The 21,482-nt window shown below is 37.7% G+C and overlaps 2 protein-coding genes across 2 annotated transcripts in view; one reads left to right on the forward strand and one right to left on the reverse strand.

The window, feature by feature from the left end:
- LOC125232429 (phosphofurin acidic cluster sorting protein 1) overlaps positions 1-21,482 on the reverse strand; it is a 199,485-nt gene that overhangs the window by 41,890 nt on the left and 136,113 nt on the right.
- LOC125232430 (NADH-quinone oxidoreductase subunit B 2-like) lies at positions 1,791-15,431 on the forward strand. The gene is made up of 5 exons (XM_048138086.1): positions 1,791-1,897; positions 2,471-2,660; positions 11,205-11,332; positions 13,475-13,700; positions 15,305-15,431. The coding sequence occupies exons 1-5, from the start codon at positions 1,854-1,856 to the stop codon at positions 15,419-15,421; spliced, it is 705 nt and encodes a 234-aa protein (XP_047994043.1). The 5' UTR covers positions 1,791-1,853; the 3' UTR covers positions 15,422-15,431.

Genomic DNA, 21,482 nt, shown 5'->3' on the forward strand with positions numbered 1-21,482 from the left:
TCAACTAGGAACCCTTATAGTTTCGCCATGTCTGTCTGTCCGTCCGTCCGTCCGTCCGTCCGTCCGCGGATAATCTCAGTAACCGTAAGCACTAGAAAGCTGAAATTTGGTACCGATATGTATATCAATCACGCCAACAAAGTGCAAAAATAAAAAATGGAAAAAAATGTTTTATTAGGGTACCCCCCCTACATGCAAAGTGGGGGCTGATATTTTTTTTCATTTCAACCCCAACCAGGGGCGGCTCACTCCGCAATTCTATCGCCGCGCTACAAGTACATGCTGGCGGCCGCGAGTTCGCGGCCTAATCAGGGGTGGCGCGCGTTCTCACGGAACGCACGTTCGCACTTTCTATTGTTACATTACGTAGCGAGTTTTTTCAAGGTTCATATGCGATGTCCACGTGTGGAATGGCTAATAATGCTTAGTTAAATAGACATCATGAATAAAATAGGACAATCTTACACTGATCTTATTGATTAAGTCTAGCGGAAAAGTTCAATAAGGCTTGTGATGCTGAAGGCTGCAACAAAAATATATAAATACTGTATATATACCTAGAAAGTAACCAAGACTTGAATATATAGTATAACTATTTATCTGAGAATTAATGCGTTTTAATCCATAGGCAACCCTATCCTCCGACGCTGCGCACGTGCGGTTCGTTTCTTTGTTAGAATTTTGTAGGCATTTAAAAAGGCGGCATTTCGTGAACATCAAAGCAGTGGGCCTTCTGTACTTGTACTATTATATATTCTGTGCCCCAACGTGTGATATATTGTTGGATAGGTATTTCAAAATGAATAAGGGTTTACTAAGATTTATTTATTTATTTATTTATTTATTTAAACTTTATTGCACAATTGGAAAAAAAAGTACAAATGGCGGACTTAATGCCTTGAGGCATTCTCTACCAGTCAACCATAGGGCCAAACAGAAATTCGCAAATGTGGGTGCAGTGAGAAAAATAAATTTAGAAAGCATGACAACTATTGACAAGTATAGCAATATTATTTACATACAATCAATATAATACATAAATAATACATTCATATCATTACACGTATACTTATACACAAATATAAATACAAATATACATACAAATAATATATTATAAACATTATGCATATGGGCGAAGGAGAACTAATTAACTTATTGTTTTTTGATAATATTAATATTTTCGGAAATAATCGCTCCTAAAGGAAAAAAAAGTGCGTCCCCCCCCTCTAACTTTTGAACCATATGTTTAAAAAATATGGAAAAAATCACGAAAGTAGAACTTTATAAAGACTTTCTAGGAAAATTGTTTTGAACCTATCAAGTTCAGTAGTTTTTGAGAAAAATACGGAAAACTACGGAACCCTACACTGAGCGTGGCCCGACACGCTCTTGGCCGGTTTTTTTAAAATCTTATAATTATTTCCGCATTGCGATACAGCGAGGAAATGTCGCCAATATCCTTGGTACAATGCCTCAAGGGCCTATTTTAGACATTAGCTAGATTTTAAGTTTAGTCTTAGTTGCTTATATAATTATGTAAATATGTTCATGTAAATAAAGACTTCCAAAAAATACTCATATAAAAAATTATTGAAAAATCTCTATAATATCTCAACGCTAAGGTTTTTTTGGGTTCGCATTATTTACGAAACATCTTGCGAAAATAACTAACCTCTTCACTTGACGTTTCTACCAAAAATTTCGCGAGCATAAAATGAATGTCTCTGGAACGATGTTCAAATACCGAACGAGTGACGTTTGTCAACTGACGGCGTGTCAGACTTGTCAGGCAGCGTGGGCGGTGTGAAATTCAACGTTTCTATAATATTCGATTATTATTTATAAATAGTGTAATGTTACGCATCGGCGGATACGTGCTGAGGGATGTTTGGGCCAGGTTCGTTTATTTTATTATCCAGTACGAATTCCTTAGATTGCACTAGATAAATTCTCAGGCTATGTTTATTTTTGTAATCTCTGGAGTTGGGTAAATATTTAGTAAACAAACGATTTACACTGCGATAATAAATCTCTAAAAGGTAATAAATAAAGTTTAACTCTGAAAGAATAAATAAACGTCGGAGTCATCGGACTCACGCTCGTAAACTTAGATTTTCAAATAAACAAGTCCCTAGAAAACTCTGAGAAATACTGTACATGGGAATTTGCTTCGGCTGTTTTTTAACCAGTTTATTCCAAAAGACATCTCAGACACATCCATACGACAATGAACTTCGAGTCATTGTTATCTTTGACCCTGTATACAGTTAACGGAAAACAGTATTCCGTCGAAATTCAATATTTTCCTTCGCACAAAGGATCTTTTGTGTTCCCAAGTTCCCATATTTACATATAACAATTGCCTTTGACAAAAAGGGGAAACATTAAAAATCTTGATTAGTTTCCGGGATAAAAAGCTTGCGGTGGTTAATGGGAGACGAAAAATGAATAAAGCAATGTAATATTTCAGGAATCAGTTGAAGAGTTTGAAGGTTGTGTTGGGTAGTGATGACCTAGGAGCTTGGTGCCTCAGGGAGGCGTGCTTGGTGCCAGCGAGGCAGGCCAGCGTTAAGACCTGTCCCCCCGTCCAGCCACACGCCAACAAGGCGTATAAAAAAGGCGAAAAGCGAAGATACTCGCCTTTCCATGAGCGCGGGCAGGTAATTATGATTGAATATCAACCCTACATTTAGTTAATAAAATTGTTGATGTTTTATTCGTGCGTTTGTTGTGGACTCTACCCAAAATAGTATATTATACTACGATACAAGTTCAGAAAAGAAAAAATCCGAAAGGAGTGGCGGTAAGTAAGTAGTACTTCGCACGCTGGTGCGATAAAGGAGAGCTATATCACTAATGTACCTACTATCACTATTTTCGTAATGTTGTATCAGCTCCAACAATTTCAGTCCGATTATAATTAGCGTTTTTTTTTTTTCAAACAAATAATTACATATTTAACATTCAGCAACGTAGAACGGATAAAAGACACTTTTTAACACATCTATAACGACTATAACACGCCAGAGTATTTCGTTTCTCTTCTATCTAAACAATATCAAATTAACCGATATCCAAACTCTTTGCAATGTACTCTTTGCCTCAAAAGCAGCATTCAAAGCAAATAATATTTCCGAGAAATAAATGCTGAATTTTGCAATCCAGCTGTATTACCGTTAACCAAGATGGCGCCTCAATTTACGCGCGAAAATTGCGTTCTGAGATTTACAGTTTAAATAAAATGTGGATTTCAGAATTGAAAATGTAAATCGCATTATTGAGATTTTTATTCCACGGGATAACTCGGTTATCCAATGATGGAGGCGATTGTAAGATTTGTAAGGCCCTGTTCATTTAAAATACAAGTCACCGTCAAGAATGTTAAGTGAATTAATAGAAAAAGGTTTTATTTTTTATTTGATTACACCGTACTTAACAAAAAGTAAGCGGTGTGGCATCTGTCTATTCAGATTATGTTAAATAAAAGTTTTATGTTTTTCTTATTTGTATGTCTTTCCCATCACGGAACAATGGTATTCCGGACCTTTGGGAGGCGTACGCGGGGCCGAAGCCAACACGTAGAGGCCCTTTTGACACTTTAATGAAATGTAAGGGGTACACCGAGCGGATGTTGCCCTTGCCCGTATCATGGGACACACGCAGAGGCAACACCCGCCAGGGTGTAAGGACTATTTGAGAGTTAATGGAATCTAAAATGAACTGGTCTATTTTGATGAAAGTGATGGACTAAATACTGGGCTATGGATAAAAAACCGGACGCCTGCCTAATAAAACGGTATCCAATTTTATTTCCGGCAGACGGTGACTCGTCCCCACAAGATGGGCCCCCACAAAAAGCGACATCCAAGATGGCTCAAGGGCAACACCGGTGTGAGAACTCAAGGGTGTCGAGAGGTGTACACCGCTTTCTGCCCAGTGGCTGTGAAGCCACTGCACCAACTCGCGTCTTATGCAAATTTTCACTTCCACCCTCGGGCATGTAGCCCTAACGACTCCACTCTGGACGGCCAGCCAAGGCAAGCCAGAGGTAGAGAGTACTGTCCCACCCACCCGCCTTACGGGTAACAGAACTCCCCAGGAGCACTCGGGTACGTGGGGTCGCTGTTCCCCAACAGCTCGCCACAAGCTGCCCTGCGTTGACTGATTGCACTGGTAAAACCAATGGGCGATGGGGTCGTCACATCCCTACGCCTAATTCTTATTATTAAATATTGTCAGAAGAAAAAAGTGATCATCCTATTCCAAATGAGTAATGTTATTAGTAAATGAGTATTAGCAATGCTCAGTTTGTAATATGATAGTAACTTAATATAAATATTTTTATTAGAAATGACAGAAAAAAGAATATCCTAAACAATTACGTATTACCCAAAGCGCTAATTAGCAATATATTTAAAAAAAAATAGACTAAGACTAGATCCATACCAACACAGCATAAATGAACTTAAAACGAAGCTATTGGCATGTGCACTCTCTTCGATACACGTACCGAGTAAAGCGACAAAGTGCCAAAGCGTGTGACTTCAGAGGTTACTCTAAACACCCCGCCTTTAGCCAAGTAAAGCGATCCTTTGGGACCGAATATTCTCGAAGAAATTCTTTGCTAAGGAGAAAGTAGCGAGGCAAATATTGACGGGTAAACACAATATGCTACAGTCCGTCTCATGTCTTCATACAACTCTAACAATATATTTGCTGAAGATTTATTGACTCGCAATATATGTAATTGTAATTTTTATCTCGAGTTAGCAACAGTATATATTTGTGAAAGCCTAAATTGATTTGCACCAAATTCTCTTTGAGGTGTAGATAGCTGCTGACAATATTTCTGGATTAGAATCGGTTGTGATTGTTATAAACCTGCAGAGGAGAACATATGACTTTTTTTTTAGTGATTTCTATGTACGTAGTGTACTTTTGTAATGCCAGAAACGCCCGAAAAAGAAGAGTAATGGCCGTAGGAGACGATAGGAATACTACAGCATTTTTAATTCATCCGATATCGGATCGGATAATGTGAAAACGCACTCAGATTTAACATGGAAAAACCTACAAAATGAGGGCACCTAGCCAATGAGAATGATGCAGAAAATACTTACAACCATTGCCTTAAATATTGAAAAGAAAACCCTCGTACTAATTAGCAATCAAAGTATTCCAATAATCCGGGACAAGCGACGTAATTAAGGCTTCAACGGAATCACGGGTTCGATCCGGGTTCAGTAGAAACCCTTCGGGATTAAGAACGGATAAAAACAAAAAGTCGCGTATGGAAATAAGGTTGAATTTTCCGTGATTTGTCTTTTGAACTCTATACGTGTTAGGTATATAGGTTCGTTGGTGTGTTCAAGGTTTTTGATTGGGAGCCCATTATTATATCGTAGAGCCTTTGTTCTTAAAAAAAATAATGAGAGAATGACAATATATTCTGTCAAACAAGTTTGTCAGTAAATAAGAACTAAAAAAACTATAGGTAACCTTTTCTCTAGCACCCTAAAGAAAAGGATGCATATAGTTTTCTTTGTTCTTATTTACTGACAGACTTGGTTGACAGAGTATATATAAAAATAGAATTATAATATTCAAAGTACAAGTACAGTAGAAAAATAAATTAATATTTAGACGCCAATATTTATTACCAAATTTTATAACCTTTTCAGCTACGCTTTTCTATTTTGAAGGACGATTTACTCTTATTTAATTATTAAGAAGTGCCTATTTATTTTTAAAGTCTTAATGTAGGTATTTAACTACCTTGTGTAATATAATAACATAGAACACTTACCAAACAGCGAGTATCGAATACCAAGCCTTACTCTCAAGAAACAACGAGATATATCTTCAAATATATTATCCTTTGCTGTTAACGTGTAAGAGCGTGACAGACAACATAATAAGGTGGGAATATAAGCTTTGCCGCAGCGAGACCCAATTACCGCGGAATGGCGTTATCCCTGCAAAATGAGTATATGGGATACGGGAAATAGTAGTATAGATTACATAAAACAATGAGCCTGTGGACTATTTCGGATTTCCCCACAGTGACATTAACATTTGACACTGACAATTCTGTACCTATTTCTGGATTGATAAGTAACATTGTTACTCAGCGTCAATATTTCCTTGTTGAACAAGCAATGAATGGCGAAGTGTCACTGTCAATGACAATTGTCACTGTTGTGAAATAGACCACAAATATCTCACCGAATTCAGCTAGAAGAAGCTCAGGCTATTTCTTTGTGAATTAAAATATAACCTGTATACCTGTTTGCCACCGACGTGGTATAAAAAAAAAGCTGACAGTGAAGGGACCAACCGACGTGGTATAAAAAAAAAGCTGACGGTGAAGGGACCAAGGGGCTTCCGGTAGTCAAGGGCTCAGAGAGAGGCACCGACGTATCAAGGATCTAATCCTTGAGGATAAGTTCAAATGATGGCTGCCGTGCGATTCATATTTATGTTCACATAACGGCGCGGCGGCTGGACTCTGACGCGCGGTCATGTACAGTCAATCAATTTGATTTCTAGGCCAATGTAGAACCTTTTCACAGTAGATGTTAAAGTAATTTCTATGTAAGTAGTAGGATTCTAGAATTGCCTAAATTTGTTGATCGTACACAATATAACAAGTTGTTACGATCTCACGCGCGCCGAGCCAACCACACACACGTCGTCGCGTATTCATCTAAACTTAGCCTAAGTGTAAGTAATTAACCGACTTCTTTACCTATTGGATATCGATACAGATCTCGTGATTCTGAAAATGTATAAACATAAAATTTCCGATAAAAAGTCTAGTTTCTACACTTTCACAACTTCAAAGAGAAACTGTTAACTCAGGTAATACAAATGTTATTTCGCCAGCAAAGATTACCTTCACTCCCTAGGGTTATCTCAGTTTTATTTAAAAGAAATGTCAACTTTGTGTCAAGATAAACGTGACCTGACTTTAGGCAAGGTAATAGGGTCGGCAGATAGGTCAGATTTCAGATTACGATTATGATACGCTCTATGATTTAGAGTTCGATGTTGGAGGCTCAGTTGTCGACTTCTAAATATTTAGAAGATAACAAAGAGGTTCTTGCAATTTGCGTACAAGTTATCAATTTAGCTTTTTAATGATGGAAAACATCTTGATCGACAAGGCACATTTTGATCGACAAGGCAGGTTTAATTGTGATACCTGTGGCGGCGGTGGTTCAAGAAACTAACGAATTTTTTGTCATGACTTGTTTGTTGAGTTGACATACCTGCGAACAATAGAAAATGTGTATGAGTTTAAGTGTTATCAATGTTATCATTTATTTTATAAATATCATGAACATAAAGATGGCCAAGTGAATTCCCATTTCTAAGCCCGTTTAGAACAGTCTAATTTGCTAAGGCTAAGACGCGCAAATTCAAAAAGCCCTGCTGAAGGATTTAAAATATTTCTCTTACCATTACATTCTAGACCAAATCGAATAAGTACTTCAAGACATATACAAAGCATAACATCCGCAATCCCCATCAAAGGAACATCTCCAGATCCCAGATTTCCGCAAAATAAACTTTTACGACCGTTTTATTCGTGTCTTAACAAATCTGGGAAACGTCTCTCGGCGTTGAATAGGCGTGTTTATCGGATCGTACAACCTGTGAATAGATAAACAGGAATAGAATCACTTGTAAACACCATATTAATAATTAAAGTACAGGTTAAGAATATTTAAGGGTATTTGTACTTAAAAGCGTCTTGGCTGTGCGAGCGATAAGGTTCTCTAAGAAACTTCCAACTTTAGATTTTAGATAAGTACTAAAATCAACACTATTGAATGGTACCTAATTTACATTTCCATATCCACGCCACATTCAGAATTTGTAGACAACATTGTAGTTCTACAGAGAGCTTATGTACCAGTTAAGAGTTGAAAACGTTGTTCGACAAATATAACTGCGTTGTCGATGCACCTCTGCAAAGGCAGTTACGGGTAGCTTTAAGGTGCATTAGGGTAATTTCGAAAGTCGTATAAAAACCACCATTATTTCCATCATATCAAGATCCCCTTTTCGAAATTACCCGGGCATTTCTGTGATTCGAAATTACCCGAATGCACCTTATACTCTTTAAGAAAAACTTTAAATCCACGATTTGCTACCGTATTAAGCACTACCGCACAGTTAATAAGAATAAGAATAATTTATTGAAAAACCTTATTGCTAAATACGTTTATGCGTTTACTTATATTATGTGCAGTTTTACGTGCGCCCGAACTAGGAATGGAGGAAGGGTAACTCTGTAGGACAGCTGTTGCGAAGGATAGACGACCCGAAAGGCACAAGATGTATGTATACGGGTGAGGTGACAATAACGGAGGCCACAAACTGTGATAATGGTAAAACCTATACGTTTGGGTTTTGCACCTGTTTCTAATACAATGCAAAGCCTAACGATAAACTATTATGACGTCCCAGTGCTCTGTCTACGTTCATAGTGTCCAATCAAAGAAGCAAGGCCGTGATTAGTCAAGTCTATATAGTATTCGCCACAGCATGTTTGCGCGGTGAGTCATGGTTTAGTATTCGATGCACGAGCACCGAGTTGTATGCGCATGCACATGGTCTGTGAATGGGATTTACTATGTGTTTAAATATAGAACAAACTTTGCTGTTCACGTGTTTATCGGTACTTTACAATAATATAAGCTATTAGGAGTGCGTCAAACATCAAACAAATGCGTTGGGCAATCTGGAAGCAAGCAGAAGATACTTCATTTAGAAACATTCAAAATATTTCTAAAAGAAATTGTATTGAATTTACCTTATCGCATTGAATTTTATGAAGCAAGTGATAAAAGACAAATTACATACAATTAGGGTGTGTGTGTGGATTGAGTGAGCACCTTCCGAAAATAAAAAAAAATATGCTGATCATTTAGTAAAAGTTCTAAAACAATTGTAAAACGAATCTCTGAATTTGTAAAAAGATAAATCAAAAGATACAGCCATTAACATGTGCTCACTCAGTTCTCACAAACTACCAACGAAAACAGTGAATATATTCATTTAACATATAATATTTATATACTAACATTTAGTAAAAAATAGGCCAACCTACCTCTATAAATATTAGATCACCTAGTGACGTATTAAATTTTTTACAAATAGTTTCTTATGCTCACTCAATCCACACACTTTTGAAAAGCCGAATTTTGATGAAAAACATAAGATTTAGACCGCTATTATATGTGTATAGTTTAGTAAAAGTGAAATGGGAATTTGTAAAATACAAAACGAACCACTAACGTGTCAGGTTTTTTTATAATAAATTTTTGTAAGTGCTCACTCAGTCCACACGTTTTGAGAAAGTTAAAAATGTAAATATCTTACGATTTGTAGCACCTAAGACACTCGAAAGTACTTCAACATTTAGTAAAAATTTTTACTAAATATCCACCATCTAATATTTTATATTCGTTGTCTGGTTTTAAAGATATTCAGACATAACTTTTCTCATACAAATGTATCAAGTAGGGTGACCACACTATGTCGGCTCCTGATTTTCCCCACCTTCCCATTGTCATATTGAGATTGGGGAGTTTCGTTCGTTCAATTTTGATAATATTAAACTAATACCATATTAATTATCCATCTGCAAACTGTTTTTAGGTTATGTTCTTGGCCTAGTGATGATGTGTATTGTGTAATTTTTATCGACGTCAGGATAATAACCATATCGACATGCATGCATTAAAAAGGACATGAATGATAATTGGTAAGAAACAAAGAATATAATACTTCACTAGTAAGAAACCAGAACCTGGTAATCTAATCGCGCTAACAGATGAGCGTACCGGATTTGTAAGTGGGAGCGAGAAATAGTTATTCTTTTCTCCCTCCCACTTACAAATCCGGTAAACTATTATCAAAATTGAACGAAACTCCCCAATCTCAATATGACAATGGGAAGGTGGGGAAAATCAGGAGCCGACATAGTGTGGTTACCCTACTTGATACATTTGTATGAGAAAAGTTATGTCTGAATATCTTTAAAACCAGACAACGAATATAAAATATTAGATGGTGGATATTTAGTAAAAATTTTTACTAAATGTTGAAGTACTTTCGAGTGTCTTAGGTGCTACAAATCGTAAGATATTTACATTTTTAACTTTCTCAAAACGTGTGGACTGAGTGAGCACTTACAAAAATTTATTATAAAAAAACCTGACACGTTAGTGGTTCGTTTTGTATTTTACAAATTCCCATTTCACTTTTACTAAACTATACACATATAATAGCGGTCTAAATCTTATGTTTTTCATCAAAATTCGGCTTTTCAAAAGTGTGTGGATTGAGTGAGCATAAGAAACTATTTGTAAAAAATTTAATACGTCACTAGGTGATCTAATATTTATAGAGGTAGGTTGGCCTATTTTTTACTAAATGTTAGTATATAAATATTATATGTTAAATGAATATATTCACTGTTTTCGTTGGTAGTTTGTGAGAACTGAGTGAGCACATGTTAATGGCTGTATCTTTTGATTTATCTTTTTACAAATTCAGAGATTCGTTTTACAATTGTTTTAGAACTTTTACTAAATGATAAGCATATTTTTTTTTATTTTCGGAAGGTGCTCACTCAATCCACACACACACACCAATTAGGTTATATTATAAAGTTGTTACTTGCATAAACGGTACAAATAAATGAGGAGTTTTTTTTGTACTGTAATTAGTGTAATTACTGAAAGTATATACATAACCTAACCACAAAATTAAAATTTTGAAGAAATCCCCGACATAGTGGATCGATTTTCATGAAACATGGCTAAGAACACTTCCGACTAACTCAGCTTTCAAACAAAAAAAAACGAAATCTAAATCGGTTCATCCGTTCGGGAGCTACGATGCCACAGACAGACAAACACACAGACAGACAGACACACAGACAGACAGATAAACAGACAGACAGACACGTTAAACTTATAACAACCCATCGTTTTTGCGTCGGGGGTTAAAAAGGCCGCAAAGTAACACACTACACTACACTACACATTATACTACATATTATTATCCAATAGTTTAATTTCCTAAGGTTACAAAGGTCTGTTTACTTTTTAAAGGTTTCTGTTTTTCCAATCCGAAATGCACTGACATCAGAATATTTTAGGTACAGTAATAAACATTGGTTGTTTCAGTCAAAGGTAGAATGGGTAGTGGCTCGAGCTGATGACATCCTCAACTGGGGCCGCAAAGGGTCCCTTTGGCCCCTGACCTTCGGCCTCGCTTGCTGCGCCTTGGAGATGATGCATTACGCCGCACCTAGGTATTACACTTGGTATTTTTACATTAACATTAGATCTGTCACCATTTCGACGTTCACCCTAGCATAATTTGCTAGAATTGTCAACCTGGAGCTATACATATAATGTCACTTCCTTTGCTACGTATTCGCATGATAGACCTCCTGATTTAATACAGGATCTTCGCGTACATACACGCCTAAACATCGTTAACGGGAAGTTAAATGGTGTCGCCAACCTCTGACTTGCACATCAGCCAGTAGCTTTGGAGGTAATGGGTATATTACGCCGCACCTAGGTTCTTAGACTTCTAAGAATGAAGTTTTTGCCACATTAATGTCGCACAGAGATGAATGTCATTGACAGTGACTCACTCCTCTCGGAATTTGAAGAGCAATTTGTCGAGATTTGATTAAAGCAAGTGACTTGTCACACGTGTTACTCGTATTGATTAATGAATAAGAGCTAATTAGTGACAAATTGAGATAATAAATGTCAGACGAATTGCCTGAATTGACGTTGTTTTATTTCAAAAAGTTTCGATGTTCTGTGAACATTTTGTCAATTAAGTACAAAATTATTTAACATAAAAGAAAACTATGGAGATGTGCTGGTATTATGGGCGTTATCATATATGACTAATCTGACCACTGACCAGCTCAAGGTCTGTAACGGACAAATACCTACACAATAGTTGATACCTAATATCATCTAAGATGAGGAATGCTTACCGCCCTTCAGCACTGCCTTGCCAACACTAGCCTAAGAAACAAAACGCTGCAAGATTCTATCCACTACTATCCATTAATGAACCTTCTTGCAACCAACTAAGTCCTACAAAAGGCCAGATGATGTCCTACTGTTTGTACAAGTCTGATACTAGTTACGTCGTTATCAGACGCGAGTGTAACGGATACAGGTGATCATTATCTGGTAATCGGAGCTCCGGGTCTCGCTTACCTGTTGCATATTTAAGTATACCCTCGGTATGCGCGGTATAATTTTGCTATCACGGTTATCTTTGCTGACCTTATCGGGTGGGCGTGCAACTTTCCTACAATTCTCACTTGAGATTAATTCAGACACATGTTTATTTAGATTTTAGAATAATCATCAGATTTTAGAAGACATTTCGGGTCTATGTCAGAAGCCCAGTTGTATGCCAAACTTTTTCTTGAGCGAATAAAGGCTGACTAAAAAGATTTGCTACACGAGTAGAAATTTTGTGGACGTTGTTGTTATCGAAAAAGCTTTATTACCAAAAGTAGATTCAAACTAGCTTTCAGCCATATTATTATTTTGTTAAATCTTATGAATAATTTTTAGAGTTAGTTATAATCAAATTCGGGTCATGAATAGAGGTTAAAACCTAATAAGCTTTCAAAAGCACCAAATCCAATACTAAAGTTCTAACACTAATTTACGTCAGAAAATGACTTAATCAACTCAGGGCCTCAATCAATAGAATTTCATTATTGCTTAGAAACTATCGAAGCGTGTGGCAATTCCAATAATCGGCAAAGGTTAGGTTACTGTAAATGTCATGAAAGGTTGTTCGGAGTATATTTTAGGTGGTGGGTTGTGAGAATTATAATTATGAGAACATTAATTAAACCTTTTTCTGGATCGTTGCTTTGAAACTGATATCTCAGTCTTTCACAGTTAATTTGAAACGAAGGTGAAACCATTATTATCAGTCACATTAAACAGGATACGTGTTAAATGTCTTGAAAAGGGTTAGTGTATGCGTTAATATGTATAATTTACGGGACTTCGTTTGTCTCAAGTTCAGAGCAACTTTAAACGACAATATCTTGGGGCAGTTCACAGGGTAAAAGTACTCTTTTAAAGAAACAACACAATAATCATCACATCACATCAGGCTTTACATCAGGCGGGCCGTATACTTGTTTGCCACCGACGTAGTATAAAAAAAAAAAATATGTGTTATTGTTTCTTGCAAGAAGAAAGTTGTTCCTGCCTCCTCCTCCTTCTTCCTCCTCGCCTTTTCCCGCTGTACGGGGTAGGCTTTCCTTATTTTGAGTCTCCAGCCAGTTCTATTCTGAGCGTCTTCACTTCGCAAGTCAAGACTTTTTCCGACCTAATAAAACTTAATGGTCAACACCGTCCTTCCATGAGAAGCATTATATATGTCTCATTTTCAGATATGACATGGATCGCTACGGTATGGTGTTCCGCGGGACGCCGCGACAAACCGACGTGATTATAGTTGCTGGCACTGTGACCAACAAAATGGCACCGATCTTTCGCAAGACCTATGACATGATGCCGGAGCCACGATGGGTGGTGTCCATGGGGAGCTGTGCCAATGGTGGAGGGTATTACCACTACACGTACAGCACTGTGAGGGGCTGTGACAGGATTGTACCGGTAAGTGGATCCAATGTCTAGTTTTACGAAAGCGACTGCCATCTGACCATCCAACGCGAAGGGTAACTAGGCCTGACTGGAATTAGTCCGGTTTCTTCACAATGTTTTCTTTCACCGAAAAGGCACTGGCAAATATCTAATGACATATCGCATATAAGTTCAGAAAAACTCATTGGTACGAGCCGGGGTTCGAACCCGCGACCTCCGGATATCAAGAAAGTCGCATACTAAGTAATATCTCTGCTGCATGGCAATAATACTCAACAAATTAACTTTATTTCAGCTAAGCTTATAAAACTTTTTGCATCGTAAATTCCAGTCACAGGCAATTGAAATGTATATATTTCATCAGTTGGCAGAATTATCACAAGTAAGTTGGTAATAAATTTAGTAATCTTAAACAAGCTAAGCAACCCAAGTTTAAATCAGATAGGATTTGTTTTATGAGTCCCGTGATGAACTTAAATACAAACTTCAAATGAAATTGTATCTCAGGCACTCGAAATACTTGGATTATTTTAGAATTGCCTAGTTTTACTTGACACTTCGCTTTGACGACTTTCAACTTATAAAGCATAAAAAATAAAGACATTAAAGACATTTGCTCCGGACTTCAGTTCTTCTTTCGTGATTCTTATATGATAGAGGACTTCTGGCTTCCATGACCCGTAGCAAAATGACTGGATAACGCAAGGAAGATGAGTTCATATGCGTACATCGTGTAATAATAGCCAATCAAGGAGGAGCATCATTATTCAACCACAAACATATTTTTGATTATTCCATTTTGTTGAAAAACAGCAACGATGATTGGGCATGTACACAATTCCAGTAATACTATTATTTGTGATGCCCAATTATGAGAAAATGTTTGTAATATCCTTCCCTTGAGCCAAACAAATCGAGTTTTCCTTTGAATATCAATAACGAACGCTTATTGAATTGAAATTGGAATTTTATATATTTTTCTTTGAGTTATGCTTTTTCTATTACCTACATTTAGGCAAGAGTACTTTCATAACATAATTGTTATTATTTATAAGGCAAGCTATTTCAAATTGCAAAAACCCCAAGATTAGATAGCGAAATAATAAACATAAAAACTCGAGTAAATGATTGATGGGTAATATGATAATACATATATACCTTATACTTTATTTGATTGAAACCGTCTCGTCACTCTCGTCTCATATATTACTTATAGACGTGAATGATATCGTTTCACAAATGCTTCACCCCGAAATTGCAGAAACAAAAATTGGCAATCCTGTATGAATCGAAATGGATTTTCAATTTGAACATAGCCGTGGAGGAAAAATTGGTTGTTGACCTAGAAAATTTAATAATTAAAGGGGCTCACAAAATTCCAGTTCGTCGGACGATATGAGCCTCTCAGTTTTTCTCCAGCTTTTGCGATTAACGAGCTAAAGCCAGGAATAAACTAAGCGGCAAATGTTCTACAACACTTATCGCCAACGAAAGCAAAAGGCTCGACGTTGTCAATCTTCGTAGGTACGCCATGTCTGGCAACATGGCAAAGACTCGCGAAAATTATACTATCTTATGAGTTTATGAGTTATGACCTAATAATTCCATAATTTCAGGTGGATATCTACGTGCCCGGATGCCCGCCGACCGCCGAGGCGCTGCTGTATGGGATGCTGCAGCTCCAGAAGAAGGTCAAACGCATGCGAATCCTGCTAGCCTGGTACCGGCATTAGTTGATTCTTAATACATATGTGATTTGTTTTGATCAGATTATTTTATTTATAAAAAAAAATTACGATAAAAGTAGCGTACACAAACAATTCATTATTTTATCACGCATGCTACTATTTTTTTCTACGAGAGATGTGCGAGGATGCGCAGCGATAAAAAGTTCACTTCAACTGCGTGCATGGAGAGGATAAGTAAATAAAAGTGATTATATTGGATCTCATATAATCACTTTTATTTACTTATCCTCTCCACGGAAAATACAGCGCTAAATATAAATTTGCAACGTCTTGCAGAGTCACAATCTTTAAGAACTCTTGCTTGTGAACTGACGAGACTAGGGTTTACACATTTTTGATCTGCAACCCCAATGGCGAGGTTTTAAGCCAGAGTTCAAAATTTATAGGGGTCACGGAGGTCAGTGTAAGTTTTTATAGGATATATAGTTACGTAGGAAAATCCGCCATTATACATCAATGTTTATGATTACACCTCACATGAATTAAACAAGACAGAAATAAATATTGTCCCAAGAAAGGAATTTACGCATCGCGTTATCTCTTCCAAGTCATTTGCTGCTTGCATTCCGGAAGATACTTCGAGCTCGCCGTGGGACGCTTATCCTTTTTACGTCAAGCTGTATAGACATTCCTGAGAAATACTGCAACGGCTGCGATCTTAGAAAAATGTAGTTTGCACTGCCATGTTTGTACAGCAAGGAGTTATTCTCTAAAATATATGGTTTCTTTAAATTGCTTTAATATTACAACAAATGAGAGCAAAATTACATTTACGGCGAGGGCATATTGAATTCTGCACGTAGCAAAGAATTATTTAATTGAATCCAGAGATAGCCAGGGATTTTAGAATATAATCCTGAGCGCAGTCATGGCAACACTTTTTATTGAATCTGTTTTAAACAAAAACATATACGAAATACGAAGTTCTACATTACATCAGCCAAATAAGACCAAAAGATGTAAGTAGCATGATTTGCCAATTAAATTAACGTCGTAATATCGTATTCTGCTCATAACAATTCATACAAATTTAGCTGAATACACACCCAAATAATTGCATTTTATGGACAAAATAACTTTTTTACTTCGCGTGTCGATGTAGGTATTTTATACACGTGTCATCAAACTAAAAGTGTGCAATAAAATCAACCATGCATAAAGAAAGGATAAAGTTGAACACGGAACAAACTCGCATCTACAAGGGAGCGCTTCTGAGAGAACGTAGAAACTTTCAATAGGGACTGAGGTGTGTTTGAATTTTGCACGGAAACTTTATTTTGCTGGTTCTACCCCGATCAATGCGGATGTAGGAAAATGTAGGACATCCCATTTTATGAATGTGTCTATAGGTATACAAAATTCTTGTACAAACGCTTTTACTTTTGTATAGGTTTCAGTAGGCCTAGCACATGATGGCCGCGGGAGTATGTCGCCGCGAGATAGACTACCCGTCCTTATGTCATTAATACAGTTAGAAGAAGACGTGGCATCTATCTCGCGGCGACATACTCCCGCGGCCATCATGTGCTAGGCCTACAGGATACATTTTTACTGAAGCGAGTAAAAGCCGGCGATTCTATGGCCATTGATGATATTTGAATCTTGTCTAATCAAAATCACAGACTTCAAACATCGAACGAATATAAACTACCAAAGGCCTTATTGTTGGACGTCAGTAATCGGGCTAAGAAACGGAGCTTGCAGCGGGTCACGTCCTATACGTGCTCCATTGTGGCCCCATAGTTTACTGCTGGGATGGACGGAAGCGAGTAAAGGCCGGCGATTCTATGGCCATTGTTTCGGAGGTTTATGAGGGTTTCAACAAAGCATTGCTGACTTTTGAAAGATTTAATTTGTGGTTTTTTTCTCCGCCGTGCAGGACTGGCTGTAATTTATAACTGCGGTTAGTTCTTTCCATTAAAAATAATGCTTTAGCAGGCGCGCAACTTTTCTTAGCTTTCAACTTTTACCCAATTGTATCAATAATTAAAAAACTGAATTCGAAAATATAGCAACTACATACTTACAATGCTCCGTCACCAAACTCAAAAAGCTGTGTAACTTTTTAAAAAACAGAAATGTCAAAAAAAAAGTATAAATAATGCACCCGTCACGCAAGAGGCGGAGTGTAATTTTTACACAATTCCGTACCCTAAAATATGTCTTACTAGCTTTTGCCCGCGGCTTCGCTCGCGTTGTTAAAATTGCCGACTGCTCCATACAAACTTCCAGCCCCCCATTATAGGGAAGTCGGGGGTTGGAAAGAGGCAAAAAGTAGCCTATGTCACTCTCCATCCCGACAACTACCTACACTTAAAAAATCACGTCTATTCGTCGCTCCGTTTTGCCGTGAAAGACGGACAAACAAACAGACACACGCACTTTCCCATTTATACTATTAGTATGGATATTGTCTTTTTCAACAAATAGCAAGAAAATGTTTTATATGACCCGCTTCCTCTCCCAATATTGAGACATCGCCAAAAGGCCTACTCCTAAATTGTGTATGACTTGGAGCTGGGTAAACGTGGTTACGAAGGAAGTCTATACCGCACGTATAGCTGTAAATGCCCGGAATTCCGACACAAACTAGGTCGACTGTACACTAAGACGGTTTACGGTAAGACGAAAACAGGGAATTTAGCGAAACGATTTCGACAAAGCTCGAGGATGCGTACACAAGAGGTCAATCATTCATGCTTCGGAGGGTATCGTAATATCGTTCGCTCTTCAGTATACGATACGCTACGGTACTTGATTGTAAATTATTGGCCTCTTGTCTACGCAGTCTGGAATAGGCCCCGTAGCCGAATGGCATTTCTGCGATGCGAAACGCCACCGAAACGCCGCAAAAATGTAGTCTGGCTGTGTCGCGCCAATACGCAAGAGCGATAGAGATAGATAGCTACGAAAGAGATATTATCGTGAGCGTTTGTGCTACGCTACGCACACTGAGCTAGATATTACAAAATTCTAACTAAATGCACAACAACGAATTTTAAACGTTCACAAAGGAGTTTTCGCAATAAACGATATTGATTAATTAAATTAAATCAAACGAACGATTTGTTCTACACAAAGAGAAAGAGGAAAACGTTCTGTCTACGAAGATTTAGTTTCAGATATGACAAGTTTCGTGGAAACAAAGCGAACAATTTGCTCGGAGCCTTAATTGAATACGAGACAATTGAAATGTCTCTTGTTTTGATGCGATTTCCTTTGTAGCGCTGTTTCGGACCTAGGTTATTCAATAAACAATTAAATTTGAAAGACACATAGGTATTCTGAATACTAACCTGAAAACATTTTCATCTTATCAGCTATCATGGCCATGGCCACGGTTTTATTGAATGATCCAAAGCACCATTAAGTATTAAAATTAGGTACATTAGTTAATAAAGTTAACAAATGCCTCAAGAATCTGAAGATTATAGACATAACTTTGACCTATGTTCTGCTGTTTTCGACCAAACTGACGAGGCAAAAACCTTTGAGCTCACATTATCAGTTTCCCATTGTCTTTCACGAAGTGAGTTTATAATAAAATGTAAGTTCTGCTAGTATCGAACCTTTGCAGCAAGCTCTATAAGCCCCCTTGAGGTTAAGGTCCCACGGGAGCGATGCAGCCGCCTGTGCTTTATGGCTCCGTCGGTCCAATAAAACCTTACGAGGCCATTGTTTACAAACCCTCAACACCAGTCGGTTCAGTGTTTATGTATTACGTATTTGTGCCCGTAGCCTGTAAGACTGAGGCTGGGTTTAGTGTCACGCGGTCCGACCCGCTGAGCGATCTGCGCGACCAATTAGTATGAAGTTAATGTTGACCCGTTCGCTTTACTCTAAAACGCTCCCTAAACTTAATACGTATTAGTCCGGTACATATCATTCTACGCAGTCGGTCCATGTGACACTAAAACAAGCCTTATAGTATAATAGACGACCACTTCTTCATAAAAATGGAGTTCCGGAGGACCAAGAGCCATATATATATTTAAAAACGATTTTATAGATCGTAAAATGGGAATCAATCAAACGAAGAGGCCTATGCCTTGGTCTTAACCACATAAATACATCACATCGCGTAAAATATCTTACAATTACAATTTATTATACCTAGAGGAAAATGCGCATAAGATTAATAAATATCCCCTTTCGTATTAACAGCCAAGCCAAAGTACTTAGTGGAGAACATGTTTGCTACATGTGCTCCTAATTAGATCATAAAATTAATGAAAATTGCTAGCAGTTACCAAGGGTAGGTAATTATTTCTAAGATCGTTTTAATACAACGCAACTGCTGCCACTGTTACGGTCCTAACTGAGACAACGGTTCAAATAGCTTAAGCCCTATATTCTTGGTAAACATTTGTTGAATAACGTTGAAGAACCATAATGTTGCGAAGTATCTGGCAACATGACGCACAGCGTGTTGCTGAGTTGCTGACAACGTGTTGCCGCTTAAAAATTAAAAGCATCAGTTGATCAGCTCTCAGTTTCGGTCTCAATGAAGAGTCTCGAACTAAGTACCATACTAATTTAGTCCGGCAGATGCTTATACCGAGCCAAATACACATATAAGTTTGCATCTAGTTAAAAGATATCAAGGAGGAATAACTCTTTGGCGTCTCGGCTGAGATTATCTACTCAGACATTGAAGCCGCAATAATATTATTAAGCCCGTGGGATTCATGGTTGATTTGAACATCTGACTTATTCATTACTCATTAGCATTAGCTGAAGAAATACTCTTCGTTCGAAAACAAATCTCAGTTTGGTACTTACTCTTTTTACATTTTTCTGTTGACATCAAGTTGAACATTTTCATGAAGCAGTTCCCTTTAATTTCGATCAAGATGACCATGACATTTAGTACTTTTTTCGCATCCAGTTAAGCATTCTCAAACTCTCACTTTATATGACGTCTCGGCTATGGTATTATCGCTTCCAGATCTTCCAACACTGTTGAACGTCTCATTCACTCGGTTGGTCATAAATTCACTTCAACCTAAGCTAGAAATATTTCTTATTCGCAAAAAATCTTAAAATTTAGGCCAATTGCACTTACCAGTTCGCAACCTGTTGAAAATTCTCAAGAAGCTCTCACTTTCTTTGACGTCTAGCTGGGATTATCGACATCGACATACCGCAGTAAGCCGGTGGGATTAAGCTTTGTATTGAACGTCTGACTTGTTCACCCTTACAAGACTGTACTTTAACATCACAGAGAACCTCCTATAGAGTAGCAATCTTGTATATTTTGTTCGCGATACGAGTCACCAGTGTTTGGGGTGCGAGGAGCGGGCGGGGAATGTGTTAAGCGCGCTGTGATTGGCCGTTTCAAGGACGGCGGGCAGTCGCGCCAGATGAAAAGGGACAGAAGTATGACTGTCCCTCTACTGACGCGTAAGTGGCCAATGTAAGTTGACCTATGCCGGCTCTGAATAAATTATAAATATGACTTATTTGTGGAATGTAATGCCGTCTGTTTTTAAATTTGAGCTTCTTGTTACCTTTCCACACCATTTCACACTACAGGTGGACATCTTTAAGGCATCAAAATACCCTTTTCCAATTTTTAGTGCGAAAAACACGCGCTGCTTTCGGGTCTGTTACTTGGTCGATACTGATCGGGCACGGCGAGCGCCCGCGCTTATATCAGTGCAAATACTAGGAAGGCTGGCGACCGCGAGTCGTCTTGTAATGGATGTCTATAGGGGTTGGTCTGTGTTTAACATACATAGTTGGGTAGAAACTAGAAAGGGTTTTTGATCGAATTACAATTCTAAAATTCTGCTTTATTCTATTAGTGGAAACTGTTTATGTGGAAGTTGTTCGTTTGCCAATAAATAAGATGGGCCTTATAATAAATGATCTAGTGAAATAAATGTGTGGAGTGCCTTATAGGAACAAATGTTCGTTCGACGAAGATATTTTGGGTCTTATTTTGTGAATAGAAAAGATAATTTTAAACACGGCGACGACATATTATTCAGACGTAATTTTATATCCCACATTTTCCGGGGCGCTGGTCTTAAAGACAAGTTCC

The sequence above is a fragment of the Leguminivora glycinivorella genome, chromosome 13 (genome assembly GCF_023078275.1).
Source record: "Leguminivora glycinivorella isolate SPB_JAAS2020 chromosome 13, LegGlyc_1.1, whole genome shotgun sequence".
In the NCBI taxonomy this organism is placed as follows: Eukaryota; Metazoa; Arthropoda; class Insecta; order Lepidoptera; family Tortricidae; genus Leguminivora; species Leguminivora glycinivorella.

Bases quoted from the DNA above. Each gene is read 5' to 3' on its own strand.
- LOC125232430 (XM_048138086.1), top strand. From the start codon at position 1,854: ATGTTACGCATCGGCGGATACGTGCTGAGGGATGTTTGGGCCAG. The intron at 1,898-2,470 runs GTTCGTTTATTT...GTAATATTTCAG, and splicing joins CTGAGGGATGTTTGGGCCAG to GAATCAGTTGAAGAGTTTGA. The intron at 2,661-11,204 runs GTAATTATGATT...TGGTTGTTTCAG, and splicing joins CTTTCCATGAGCGCGGGCAG to TCAAAGGTAGAATGGGTAGT.